This window comes from Physeter macrocephalus, chromosome 1 (genome assembly GCF_002837175.3).
Source record: "Physeter macrocephalus isolate SW-GA chromosome 1, ASM283717v5, whole genome shotgun sequence".
NCBI classification, from domain to species: Eukaryota; Metazoa; Chordata; class Mammalia; order Artiodactyla; family Physeteridae; genus Physeter; species Physeter macrocephalus.
Genome location: NC_041214.2, coordinates 118,354,407 through 118,368,865, shown reverse-complemented (window position 1 = coordinate 118,368,865; position 14,459 = coordinate 118,354,407). Strand labels below are relative to the sequence as shown.

The following is a 14,459-nucleotide window of genomic DNA, read 5'->3' as shown; positions in this document are numbered from 1 at the left end:
CCCCTGCATCGGCAGGCGGACTCTCAACCACTGCGCCACCAGGGAAGCCCTACTTATTTCTTATATTTATTATATTGTTTGTCTCCTGTAACTAAAATGTAAGTTTAATAAGGGAAGGGTTTCTCTATCAGTTTTTGTTTTTCATTGTTGTTGTGGTTATTTAAATAAACAAGTGTATTTCAGGTACCTAGAACACTGGTGTATGGTATACAGAAGATGGTCAGTAACTATTTGTTTAATAAAGAAGTCCAGATACAAGAGAGCCAGGCCTAGACAGATGAAACAACACCCTTTCTTGCCATCTAAGTTCTGTTTTTTAACCCTTCTTGGAATGATTGCCAGTGAAGAATGACTGTACTTGGCAGAAACCCTGACTCTACCCCATGGGAATGTGGCCCAGTTATGCTGTGGCTTTCTCTCTATATTCCCAAAATGGTGTTAATAGATGGTCTCACCATTTATACTAAGCAGTAGTTAAGCCTGGAACAGAAATGAGCTTTAGTGGTGGAGTGAATCGCTGAGATAATAGGACCAGTATAGTAGGTTTGTTCCTTTATAACCTGCCCCAGGTTTGAGAAGTCCCTAGGAGTTAGGTGAATTAGGTTCTGGTTCTGACTGTAACCAATTCATTTTCTTATGACTCTGGACTTATGTTTCTTCAATAGTAAAATTGAACTGGATTGTACTTTTTTTCTAACTCTGTGAAGTTTAGCTATATCATCAGAAACATTTTAAGCTTTATAATTTAGGAACCCTCTCAAAATATGTCAGCGCTTAGGTTAATAATCATGTTACTATACTATGTTTAAGATGTATACTTGGTAAGGTGCTGCATATATAAAAACAGTTGAGCATACTAGTAGTGTCAAGAACTTAACAATCATTCTTATGTAATTTCACAAGAAAAAACAAATTTGTGCTAATCCTTAGACTTCAGTTAACTAGAAAATTGAGTCTTTAGACATGATAGATAACTCGTGCTAGGATCCATCTCCCTCCCTTGCTTTCTCTCTTCTTTCCCTTATTTCTTTATGCTTCAGGTTATCTACTGTACAGTTTCCCTTTTTATTTTGCTCAGAGAACAAAAGGATGACACTTTACAGGTATTTTTCAAGAATTTTGCTTTTTGAATATATACTTTATTCATCATTGTACCCCCTAGCATCCAGCAGATTGTCTTGTACATATAGATGCTCCTTAAGTGTTGCTTGGATGAATGAATTTGCTTTTATTTTTACCCCAATACTTAATTGACTCAAAGTGATTTTTAAATTTTTATTGTTTTAAGAAAGGTGACTCTTGTGATGGTGGGACTTGATAATGCTGGTAAAACGGCAACAGCAAAGGGAATCCAAGGAGGTAAGCTGAAAAAATTTATTATTAAATTACTCTGATTTAGTTATTTAAATTGCTTTATTACATATTCATTGGGTACATATACTGTGCACTCTACTACTTTATATTCTTAGTATACTTGAGGCTAATGTGGTGAATAGACTCTGGCTTAATAGTACCAGCCTGTTGTGTTTCAGATTTGAATGAATGCAGAGGCTCCTCGAGGTTTTTGATTAGCTAACAGGTATCGCAGCTGTCTTCTAGCCAGTAGGAAGGAAAAAGTAAAAAAAGGACATGCCCCTGCCTTTAAGGATCCCTATCTTCTACTTACATTTTCTTGGCCAGAATTTAGTCACAGGGCTACAGCTAAATGAAAGGGAGGTAGAAATACAGTTAGCCAGCACAGTTCTCTTTGCATCTCTAAATTTTTTTTTCAACATGTTGTGTAATTTTTACAGTTACATTAAAGATACATTAAAGGGTTTTATGTCATTTATATTACATCTCATTGGATGTATTTATTTAGTCTTAATTTAATGCTTTGTAATTACAATATAGAGGTACTATACTAGTGAGTTTGTTGTGTACCCAGAAGATGTAGCACGACATGAGCCAGGCATCTTGAGGGTATGAATTGGGAGAAAACCTAACATATATTTGTTCCTGAAAATGGATTTTGCAACTAGATATCATGCATGACAGATAGGGAGCTTTTATTTATGGAAATTCATGAAAGAAAATTGACACCTCGCAAAACTTGCTGTTGGAGAAAAACATTTTGTCACCCCCCAATTAGATGCAAACTATATATCATTGTTTGAGGAGTCTTCTAAAGCCTTTTTGTACCCCTCATGCTGTCACCTAGGTTATATCCTTGCAAAGCACTCACTGTCACCATCTAAACCAGGGGTTTGCAAACTTCTTCTGTAAAGATCCATATAGTAAATATTTTAGACTTTGAGAGTCATATGGTCCCTTTCCCAGCTACACAGCTCTGACATAGTAGTGCAGAAGTAGCCATAGAAAATATGTAAACAAATGAGCATGGCCATTTTCCAATGAAACTTTATTTATAGACCCTAAAATTTGATGTGTTATGAAACATTATCCTTGGGTTTTTTTTGGAAATTATTTTAAAATGTAAAACATATTCTTAGCTTGAGGGCCATGTAAAAACAGGTGGCCAGCCAGATTTCGCCTGCAGGCCATGAAACCTTATCTAAACGTTTTCTCTTTCATTCCTTCAAAGCCTTATGTTCAAGGGAGCAGGATCCAGGAATGTGCTAATCAGACTGTCTAATTATTTGCGTGTACTTAGAACATCCTCTTTCCATCAGGCCTTTTTCTTCTGAATCCCACCTCCATTAGCTTCTTTTTCTGAGTTTAGAAAATGTTCAAGGTGTCACATCATGAACAAAAAGTCAAAGCTGCCTTCAACTTTGAGCTCCCCTCTGGCTCTGTTTTTGTTTTTCATTTCGTATTTACTCTTCAGCCTACTCCAGTGACTGATTTCTTACCATTTTTCCTTTTTAAAGATTCCAGTTATATAGAACGACTTGAAGTTTTTCAAATTGAGCCTTTTGATACCTTTGTGATTTTGTTTATGCTGTTCTCACTTGCCTTATTAAAGGGAATATCAATTTATCCTTAAAGACAGATTATCTGCTTATCTCTAAAGATGCTTGTTTGTCGTATAGTCTCCTTCTTTATGAAGTCTCTTCTGATCTCCTGCTGCCCTCACCCCTTACCACCACCATCAGTACAATCGACTACATCCTCTGTTTTTGTCTACTCTTATCTGTATCTACTTGTATCGCTACTTAATTGCCCCTCTTTTTATGTATTACTCTACCTCTCCAGACTATAAATTCCCCAAGGGCAGTTTTACTTATTTTGGTGTCCCAGTTCAGGCCATGCCTTAGTAGGCAGTCTTCCTCAAACATTTCTCCCATGGCTTCTCTTAGCTAATTTCTGGCTCTTTTCTGTTTTGTTTTTTATTAAAATTTTTTTTTAAATTTTTTATTGTATATTTCCTCCTTTCTTTTGAGATAATCTTCCTCTCCTACTGTATTGCCGTTGTCTGCGTCCAAACCCTGGGTTTAGTGTTTCATCTATAATTTTATAATAGCTTCCTAATCTAAGAGTACTTTCCCTATCTTGAGGTTCACTTCCTTCAACTGGGTTTAGTGTTTCATCTATAATTTTATTATAGCTTCCTAATCTAAGAGTACTTTCCCTATCTTGAGGTTCACTTCCTTCAATCAGCTTCTCTTCTTCATGGCTGTCAAAGTGATTGCATTAATAGGATATAGGTTCGATTGTGCTAACAAATAAGCCTAAAATAACAGTGGTTTAATAAAACAGAAGTTTATTTCTCTCTCATATTATGGCACAGGGAAAAGTAGTCTAGGGCTGGCATAGCAGCTCTATGGTATTAGAGACTCAAGTTCCTTTTCCTATTTGCTTTGCCATTCCTAGTGTTCTCCCTTGCCTACCTGGTCCAAGGTGTCTCACTACTACATGTGCATTTCAGCTGGAAGGAAGAAGTAAAGGACAAATGGAGGCTGTCCTTCTCTTTTTTTAAAGTATGTGAACCAGAAGCCACCACATCACTGCAGTTCACAGGCCATTAGCTAGAACCCGTGGTGTTCCAGAGCTGGTTGCTACTTGCTCTTATTGCCTCATATTAGTCAACAAGAGCCAGTTAGGCACCTCTCCTCCAAACTCTATGTTCAGGTGCCTCATATTGGTAATTTGAAATAGTCCATAGCAGGAGTATTTACACCAAGACAGTTGTCAAACACTACCTATCAGAGTTCCACAGCCTCCAAAGCCAGTTAAACATTTAACAGTATACCACAAGCACATTATCTAGAACCTGTTCTCGTGGCCACCCCTAGCTGCCATAGAGACTGGGGATTGCATTCTTTATCCTGAACAGCCATGTGCTCAGCTAAAAAATCCAGGATTCTCTGACTTTCCAGTATTATTTCCTAATAGTTCTAAGGAACTGTTGTTATTTTGGGTGGGAAAATTCTTTGTGTAAATTGGTCCCTAGCATTTTTGACATTAACACATCTTTATTATATTGTAGTTATTTGTTTATGTATATATTTCCTCTTTTTCCCTCTATATAAGTGCTCTATAAGATCAGAAAATATTAATAAATTTTATTAATCTTTGTATATCTAGGACCTTGCATAGTACTTAGCATATAACATAAGCTCAATAAATAGTTATTGATTATATATTTTCATTTTATCTTGAACTTTCTAGGCATTGTCTTAACACATATGCTTTACTGAAATCCTCAGGATTAGGGACCATATGTCTTTGTACCCCTGGTTCTTGTATGATGCCTGATTTATAACAGGCCCTCAATAAATGATTACAAGCATGGATGGATGGATAAATATATGGAAGAATGGACATAACGACAGCAGCTTCACCTGTCCTGTCAGTCTGGTGTTGTAGTATTGAGCAATTATATGCTTTGTACTGAGTGCTAAGTATACAAAGATAGTTCCCAGCTATTGGGAAGGTATAGGCTATTATGGAGAGCAGCAAGAACACAGAATATTACAATAGATGGTGTAGGTGATACTGAAAGTAGGAAGGAATCATCAGAGAAGGATTTACAGAAAAGGTTGTAACCTGAACATTTAGTCTTGAGTCTTGAAACACAGAATCATGAGTAGGAACCAGAGGAAAGAATAGAGAAATTGGGGAGGGTGTTCCATGTATCAAAAGAAACAGGCTTTTAAAGTCCTGAATACCTGAATTTGAGTCCTGGCTCTGTCTACCATGTAACCTTGAAAAAATTACTTAATATGAATTGGTTTCCTGGGAATAGTGCCATCATTTTATCTGTGCTTACATTGTTCCCCTGCTTCGAATTTTATTCTCCCTTCTTTGTTATAATTTTTTTGTCTTTTAAGACTTTACTCCTATTTCATTTCCTCTCTGAAACCTTTCTAGGCCATGACTCACCTCTAGCTCCTCTTTATCCTTTTTCTCTTGAATGCCCTCCATCTTAGTTTGGGCTGCTATAACAGAATACCATAGACTTAGTGGCTTAAACAACAGGTATTTCTCACAGTTCTGGAGGCTAGAAGACTGCAGTCAGGGTGCCAGTATGGTCAGGTACTTAGTGAGGGCCCTCTTCTTGGTTTACAGACAGCCATCTTCTCACTTGTATCCTCATGTGGTGGAAAGAGAGAGAGGAAACAAGCTCTCTTATGTCTCTTCTTATAAGGGCACTAATTCCATCATGGGGGCTCCATCCTTGTGACCTCACCTAAACCTAATTACCTCCCAAAGGCCCTACCTCCAGATACCATCACATTGGGGATTAGGGTTTCAACAGATGAGTTTTGGCAGGGACATAAAAGTGCAGTTCATAATACCTTCACACTGTGCTCTCCAGACTTGTTTGTAGAACGTATAGGTTCTTGTGTTATTCCCATTAATGGGAATAACACAGTTCTCTCTGAATTGTACTGGATATTCTTTGAGGACAGCAACCCTTTTTTATTCCTTTGCATTCTAATGCCTAACAAAGTCCTGGTACTGAGTAGCTATTCTGTATGTGTTATTTCCCTTATCCCTTCCTCAGGACAGTTGATTTATTTTCACTGATAATTTCCTGGGGGTACCTTTCAAATCATACTCAAAGACAGCTGCCTGTTTTAACTGTGAAGCCAGTTCTGGCCTGGACTAGATCCACATTTTTAAATGTCTAGTTTAATTCTGTTTTTGGAAAACGTGGCTGCTTATATTGCTTCTAAACTTGCCTTTTTCTCCTTCTAGGTAAGGCAGGTCTTTTAAAAATGTGACTTGTGATGTCTATTAACTTTATAGGGAGCTGTGTAAACTGCATTAAGATGCTTGCTGAAAGGGAATGGTACATTGCAAGTCTGTTTCTCAGTCACACCTAAGACTAACAGCAAATGCCTCTCAAATTTATCTTTGTAATAGCAAATGTTTTGTTGAATGTGGGAATGATAAGACCCTCTAAACCAGTGTTGTTCAGTAGAGCTATTTGCAATGATGGACATGTTCTATATTGGCTCTGTCCAGTAGGGTGGGCCACCAGCCACATGTGACTTTTGAGCACTTGAAATACAGCTTGAACAAATGAGGAGCTGAATTTTTTATTTTATTTAAATTTAATTGATTTAAGTTTTAAAAGCCTCATGTAGTTTGGTGGCTTTTAAATGTCTAGTTTAATTCTGTTTTTGGAAAACGTGGCTGCTTATATTGCTTCTAAACTTGCCTTTTTCTCCTTCTAGGTAAGGCAGGTCTTTTAAAAATGTGACTTGTGATGTCTATTAACTTTATAGGGAGCTGTGTAAACTGCATTAAGATGCTTGCTGAAAGGGAATGGTACATTGCAAGTCTGTTTCTCAGTCACACCTAAGACTAACAGCAAATGCCTCTCAAATTTATCTTTGTAATAGCAAATGTTTTGTTGAATGTGGGAATGATAAGACCCTCTAAACCAGTGTTGTTCAGTAGAGCTATTTGCAATGATGGACATGTTCTATATTGGCTCTGTCCAGTAGGGTGGGCCACCAGCCACATGTGACTTTTGAGCACTTGAAATACAGCTTGAACAAATGAGGAGCTGAATTTTTTATTTTATTTAAATTTAATTGATTTAAGTTTTAAAAGCCTCATGTAGTTTGGTGGCCACTGTATTGACCGTGCAGCTGTAAACAAAGTTCAGTGGAGTAATATTTGTTGTGAATTCCAGCGATAAAGAGAGAATGGAAGAGACAGACATGAAGTTTGAACTCTTCTCTGTAACCACTGAGTCACTTGGTTCTGTTAATCTTTCATGAGTTCTCTCTTGCCATTCTTCTATTTTTATTTTCATACCTCTCCAAAAAGTGGCTATCACTCTCATACTCAGTCCGTTCTAGAGACTTTTACAAAGATGAATCTCAAGGAAGACTACTTTAGTCACCTTAATTATGTTATTGGTCTGCTAAAATACCTTCCGTGGCTCCCAATTCTCTATCTTCAGAACCCTCTTCAGTGTGCATTCAGGCTTAAGGGTTTGCTCCAACTACAATGTTCAACTTGTTCGTGCATCTTGCTTTTACCATTTTTACCACTTTGGTCACTCATCTGACTGTCTAAATCCTACCTAGCTTTAAGGCCTAGGTCCTAGCTCCTAGTTCAAGTCTTGAACCTTAGTGATCTTTTTAATTTCTTACTGTCATTACCACTCTTTGGCAGTTATAATTGTATTCTTCCTGTGCCTTCTTCTTTCTGCTGTCATATGCAGAAGTCCAAAGAAATTCAATTTTAAATTTATGAGAAAATCCTGTATTCTATTCCTGTAGAATAAAATAAAATCTACTCTTTGTATTTGCAAGCTGTCCTTAAAAGTCTCTTTATTCCAATTATAGCTTTCATTCAGTTAATTAAAAAAGAAAGGTCCTATACTCTTCATAGCTTCTCCCATTATTTGGTTGTTCTAGACTATTCTCTAAGTGTTTAGTTTTTCTTTATAACTCCACAGAGGTTGTAATGGTCCTTGGGGATGGCTGTGGTGTTGTAGGTTGAAATTTTTATTGTTTGTAAGTTGGGGAGTCAGTGGCCTTAAAGGCAAGAGTTCATTTGTTTATTTATTCTACAGATCCTTATTAAGTACCTGTTATATGGTGGGCATTAGTTTAGGAACTGGGGTTATATCAGTAAAAACAAACAAGCAAACAAAAAAACAGACAGAAATTCCTATCTGCAAGGAGTGTAAATTCTAGTTGGATATTTTATAGTATCTACACCTTCCCCCCAAACCAATGTGCTTAGATGTCATGCTTATTGTGTAAGCAAATAATAAACATTCTATTTAGTACTAAAGTATGATGAATAACACATTTATGTCATTTAAGTTGTGAAGTTAAATTAGTGTTATTAATTTAAAGTCTAAAGACTCTTTCTTTTATATCATTTGAAACAGAGTATCCTGAAGATGTAGCACCTACTGTTGGATTTTCCAAAATTGACCTTAGACAAGGAAAGTTTGAAGTCACCATCTTTGACTTGGGAGGTGGAAAAAGAATTCGGGGAATCTGGAAGAATTACTATGCTGAATCTTATGGGGTAATATTTGTTGTGGATTCGAGTGATGAAGAGAGAATGGAAGAGACAAAAGAGACAATGTCAGAAGTGATAAGACATCCTAGGATATCGGGAAAGCCTATATTGGTGTAAGTAATGTTGGTGTCATTGTAAACGTAGAGACAGCAGCATTAAGTCATTAAAGAAATTTACCTAAGTTACAAAATACTGAATAAGCTAAATTGTCACACCCTCGTATGATAAAATGTATGTAATTTACTGGGAGTTGTTAATATACCAAGGCCTTATTATAATGCTATCTGTAGAGGTTAAGGGCAGAGGCTATATAATGAAGAAATCTTATAATTAGATCTCCTGGGTTTTCAAATGTAAACTCTTTGTTTTATTTGATCATTTACTTTTGTCAGATTTTGCAAATGGTCTATTAACAAGGTTCTAAAATGTTTTTCAATTTATTTTCCTCTTTTAATAACTTATTTATGTTTTGCCTCTGTCCTTTTTTTCTTGAAGAGTATTCTTGTTTGAAAGTTACTTAGATGGCTTATTCTTCTAATGCCATGTTGATTTTTCAGTTTTTACTACTATATTTCTGAACTGAACATGTGATCTGTGCCATTATCAACTTAGTTGTATGCTTAGCATCATTTTGTCCAGCTGCCTAAACATTTTTTAAAAATTAAGTGACAAAGGACTTTTGCACCTGCCCTCATAGCATTTCTGCATAGTAAACACCAGATGGTGCTATAACTTTGAGACATAGTAAAGTGAAAGTAGTTTAAATTGCTCTTAAAATTGGAGTAAGCGGAATGCGTGTTTTGCCTTCTTGTCCCTTTTCCCTCGTTCTTGTGTTTCATTACTAACGATTAAAAAAAACCCCAAGCAACCTATCACATGGTTAACTGAGAAATTGTAAGACAGAGTTCCTCAGTGGTCCTCAGTAATAAATGTACATTTTTAAATGAGGCAGTTTGGAAGCTCTGATTACAAAAAGTAAAACTTTATTGTATCATTTATTGTTAAGCTTATACTGTTTAATTTTTATACATTTAACTAATTAAAGAAGTTATTTGATATATATATAATTAATTCTCACCTTTATTGAATATGAAATAGACTTTAATAGATATGTATACAAAGAGTAAACTTTGTTGAACCCATAGACTAAATTAGTCTCTACAAATGTTTAAGCAGAGAACTAGTGACTTCTACAGTAAAAAGTATTAATGACTGATGTTCATTTGTAAAATAATTGAGTGTGCTTTTTTTAACCCAATAGTTATTTAATTTATTCTTTTATTCATGTATTCTCTCATGCATTTATTCATTCATCCATGTACTAATTCAGCAAATATTTATTGAACATCCACTATGTGCTAGACATTGTTCTGGTGATAGGGATACCTTTGGGAACAAAAACAATAAAACTCCATGTATGATCTCAGGAGCTTACATTCTAGGGGGTGAGACACACAATAAATGTAATAAATAAATTGTACACTAGGTGATAAGTCTATTGAAAACAAAGCAGGTAAAAGAAGATCAGGAATCCTATGGTGGTGGTGGTGACAGGGTCATGTTACTCTTAAAGTTAGGATAATCATACTAGGTCATATTGAGAACATGACACTGGAGGTGAGAGAGTCAGTCATGCAGATAGATGTATGTGGCAAAGCCCTGAGGCAGAGGCATGCAGTTTGTGTCTGCAGTGTTTACTGAATAATCCAATGTCAGCAAGATATCTGCTTTCAGTTCTGTCACCTCTCTCAGCTAGTGAATTTCCAGAATTGGAAAAAAAAACAACAACTCACAACTAGGATGATTGCTCACCATTATAATTTCATAGTGCAATCTCACAAAGACATGAGAATTAATTATGGATCAATAATATGTTTATGAAATACGGAATGGTTTGCCATTTGATGAGTTTTTCTCAAAGGAGTTTTACAACCATAGAATTTTTAATAATAAAGGTAAACTTTTTGAGATGTGTGTACTTCAAAAGTATACAAAATTTACTAAAAAGTAAATATTCTCTCTTTTTTTTTTTTTGGCCACACTGCCCGGCATGTAGGATCCTAGTTCCCCAACCAGAGATCGAACTCACGCCCCCTGCATTGGGAGCGCAGGGTCCCAAGCACTGGACTGCCAGGGATCCCCAAAAGTACATATTCTTAAAAAATTTAGAAGATGTAGGAAAGAATGAGGTTAAAAAAAAAAATGATTGACCTATCATGCAGAGCCAACCACTGCTATCATATTGATGAGTTTCCTGTGCATATTTTTGTAAGACATGTAATGTATGCAGTGTTCATATAATACATAAAATTTTCTATCCCACCCTTTTTTCTGTTTATAAATCCATCTTGAATATCCACGCAAGTCCCATATTTGGAAGTTCTCCTGTTTACCTTTTTCCTCTCTGACCTACAATTAATTTGTCTTATTGATGTTACTATCTTAATATTGTTTGAGTCTCTTTACTCCTCTCTATTCCCTTTAATGTTACCTCCTTTCAGCCTTTCTTCACTTCTCCCTTGTGTTACTGATTACTCTCCTAACCAGTCTCCCTGGTAGCAGTCTTGCCTATTCTCTAAGCTCTCCTCTACATTGCTAGCAGGAGCCCTTTTCTTTATTTGATATTTTTCAAATTACAAAATTGGTACATGCTTTAATAAGTGAAACAATGCAAGAATAGATAAAGTACTTAAGAGCTCAGTTTTAAATGCAAATTTGATCATTTTACTTTTCCTCTGCTCAAAGTCCTTCAAGTTGCCTCCATAGCTCCACACAGATAGGAAAGTCTGTGTTTTAACTGATGTAACCCTAGCACATAATAGGTATGGCATTGAAAAGTCCGTTGGATAGTAAGTGGGTGGGGCGTCCAGTAGAGCCCTAGTAAGCTGAGTGCTAGGGGCTAGTGGGTGTGGAGATGTAGGGGAGGCTACCTGAATTAGGAGTCTGGCTACAGTGCTCCTTGTGGCACATAGCTGCTTCCTTCCTGCCCATGGACATCTGGACCTCTCATCTGCAAAATCCTATAATGGCATCTAATTTCTTCCGATCACCACTTGTCTGTCTGAGCCTAAACTAGTTGATTTAGGACCTACAGAGCCTCTCAGAACTCACTTCAACCCCTTGATAATTTTCTCTTCCCACCCTCTAATAATGAGCAAACAGAGAACAGCAACAGAGCTCTGAGAAGATTCAGTCATTCAACAGAAGGAAAGAAACCTGAAGAATTATTATCTTGTCTGTAATCATGAAATTACAAATTGGTAGAGCAGGATTCATTCATGCTATGGGAAGCAGAGTAGATGACCACGATAGCATGTCCTGGACACTCTAGCTCTGCCTGACCTGATTCTGCACAGTAGTCTGACAGCATGTGTCATTGCAAATGAAGCCTCAATCACATTTCCCTTTATGTCACAGACGTGAGGGTTCTCTTGAAAGGTCAGAGTCATAGATCACTAGGATTCGGTGTTTTATTAGCTCAGAATTTCTGTTTGGCAGTTCTCTAGTATTTACTGCTTAATCAGCATAATATTCCAGTCAAAATCTCTGAAATAAGTGGTGAAAAGGTGAAAAACATGGATTTAGAGAGAAGACAGAGAATCTGAAACCTGGATTCTAAAAGTTGTATATTTGTTTATGACCCTGACAAGTCACTTTACTTCTTTGGACTTAGTGGTTAAATGACTCTTCTTTAATAAAAGTAACTGTAAAATATAGTAATTCTGTGATTGTATTCAGCTGTGTATTATAATGTGGACCTTAGTATAGTCTATGCCAAGAATCCATTTTGGTAAAAAGGTAAAAGTGATTTGTATTCCTTCTAAAGAAAGTAAAAATGGATGCCATACAAATATTTGACTCTGTTATCATGGTGAGTTGTTTATTTACCTAGAATAGAAAGTCTTTTTTCTCTCATGTCTACTATATATTAACTTAAACCTCTACTCTGATTAATTAAGGTATGAATTATATTACCTACCCTCACATTCCCCCCACCACATACATACCCTTGCTTTAACCATTTGTAATTTAATTATTTATTAAAAGCTCTAATACTAGATAGTCTTGACAGATAAAGAAGACCTTTCCAAGAGAAAAAGTAAACAACTTTTGCAGTGTTATAAGTAGCACTGAAATCAGTAGTAATTGCAAAATTTAAGCTCAACATCCACCATAGAAATTTTCCATTAATAATACAAGGAACTATTTGTTGATTACTTGTGGAAAGGGCTGAGCTAGGAGGTATTTTAAACATCTTAACCTATTGAAATTTTCAACAGTCCAAGGTTACACCAATGTTATGTAAGAAGGCGCATGTTCTTTCTGCATCTCTTCTTTCTAGTACAGTCTTGAAAGTTGCCCTCAGAGTGATTGTAAATTACCCTTCATTTTTTGTGGTTGAATCTCCTAATACTTATAACTGAAATAACTCTGGAGATCCACAGGCTAAAACTTTCTCCCAGGATAATAACAATTCTACTTGTGTTAGCATACTTGAACTCTTGGAGTGGTGCCACTTTCTCATTATATACTGTCTGCTCTTCTGTGGAGTTATATGAACTAACTTAACTTTTGGTCAGACCTCACAAATTAGATGCTTCACAACAAAAATGTACAGGAGTTTCACTCAGGGAAGAAAACATAATATCTCATATATGATCTGGCTAGATGTTATGAACATTTCAGTAAAAAAATGTTTGACCTGGAGATCTTTGCACCATGGGTGGCTTCCCAAGACCCTCTGAAATCACATACACAATTCTGAGTGCATGTGCATTTTTCTTGGGAGCAGATTCTAGCTCTCATCAAATTCCTAAAGGATTTCATGACCAAAGAGGTTAAAAAAAACATGGCAGTGAGTTTTTATATTAGGAGAAATAATAAGCAAGGTTTTATTATTGATAATTTTTTTTATTGATATCGAACTTTTGTCTCCACCCTCTGTATGCCTATTTGACTCACCTTTCTTGTAGACAGTATTACAGGAAACTGTTAGTTTGCAAGTTTCTTTGAGTCATATTCTTTCTTATAAGTGCCCAAGAGAAGTTAATTAGGTTATGGGTTATCCTAATACTGTTTTTAGAATTTGAGTCAAATGTACTTTCATAAGTCAGACCTTTCAATAAGAAATAGGAGGACGTGGGTCCTTTTTAGAATTCTGGAAACCCAGAAATATGGAAGTATGGACTACCTATGTCACTTAATCACTTGATCCTTAGTTGTAGTGGTGGGTCCCTTAATTTACTATTTTTACCATCTGAAACCCCTACTCACTTTATTTATAGGGTCCATTGGCTTAAGATTTCTTTTCTTTCAGCGCAAACTTACCAAGCTGTCATCTTCATCAACTTTATTTAGTTATACTGTTGACTCACCTCTATATTTCCTTACTGAGGGCTTCCTTTTGTCTGTAATGGCATCCAGCTTCACTAATAGCAGCTGTAGTTTACAGTAAAGCTTCTCAGCTGGTTGACTTCCTAGGTAATTTATGCACAAAGAGCCTGTAGAGGTTCCCATCCTTTCCCTCCCCTGTCCCAATATGCTCTATTGTAAAACAAAATAACAAAGAAAAACCTGTCGACAGTGTTGTTAGGTGGCAAGATGTTATCCAGAGATCACCTGTATCAGCATCAGACCAGACCTGCTGTATTTTTTAGGGTGGGGCCAAGGATGCCTCTGTCTTTTTCACAGGTTCTCCAGATCTCTCTGCTGCACAGCAGAAATTGAGATCTACTGGTGCAGGGGAAAGCATGGGCTTTGGAGTCAGCCAGGCCTTGAGTAGGTTACTTAATCTTCCCGAGCTTCTATGTCTCCACTTGTAAATAAGGATTTTTTTTTTTTTTTTTTTTTTGCGGTACACGGGCCTCTCACTGCTGTGGCCTCTCCCGTTGCGGAGCAAAGGCTCCGGACGCGTAGGCCCAGCGGCCATGGCTCATGGGCCCAGCCGCTCCGCGGCATGTGGGATCCTCCCGGACCGGGGCACGAACCCGTGTCCCCTGCATCGGCAGGCGGACTCT

At 36.8% G+C, this 14,459-nt stretch overlaps 1 protein-coding gene across 5 annotated transcripts in view; it reads left to right on the top strand.

Moving 5' to 3' along the window:
* Positions 1-14,459, top strand: part of ARL13B (ARF like GTPase 13B) — a 77,535-nt gene that overhangs the window by 14,224 nt on the left and 48,852 nt on the right. For 3 of the 5 annotated variants that reach the window (XM_055086052.1, XM_007101622.4, XM_055086056.1), the window contains exons 2-3: positions 1,289-1,359; positions 8,306-8,555. The exons of 1 other annotated variant lie outside the window; for it this stretch is intronic. In XM_055086052.1, the coding sequence (XP_054942027.1) occupies positions 1,289-1,359; positions 8,306-8,555 (321 nt within the window). The remainder of the gene's footprint in view (positions 1-1,288; positions 1,360-8,305; positions 8,556-14,459) is intronic. One more of the 5 variants, XM_055086053.1, reaches the window with a different exon arrangement.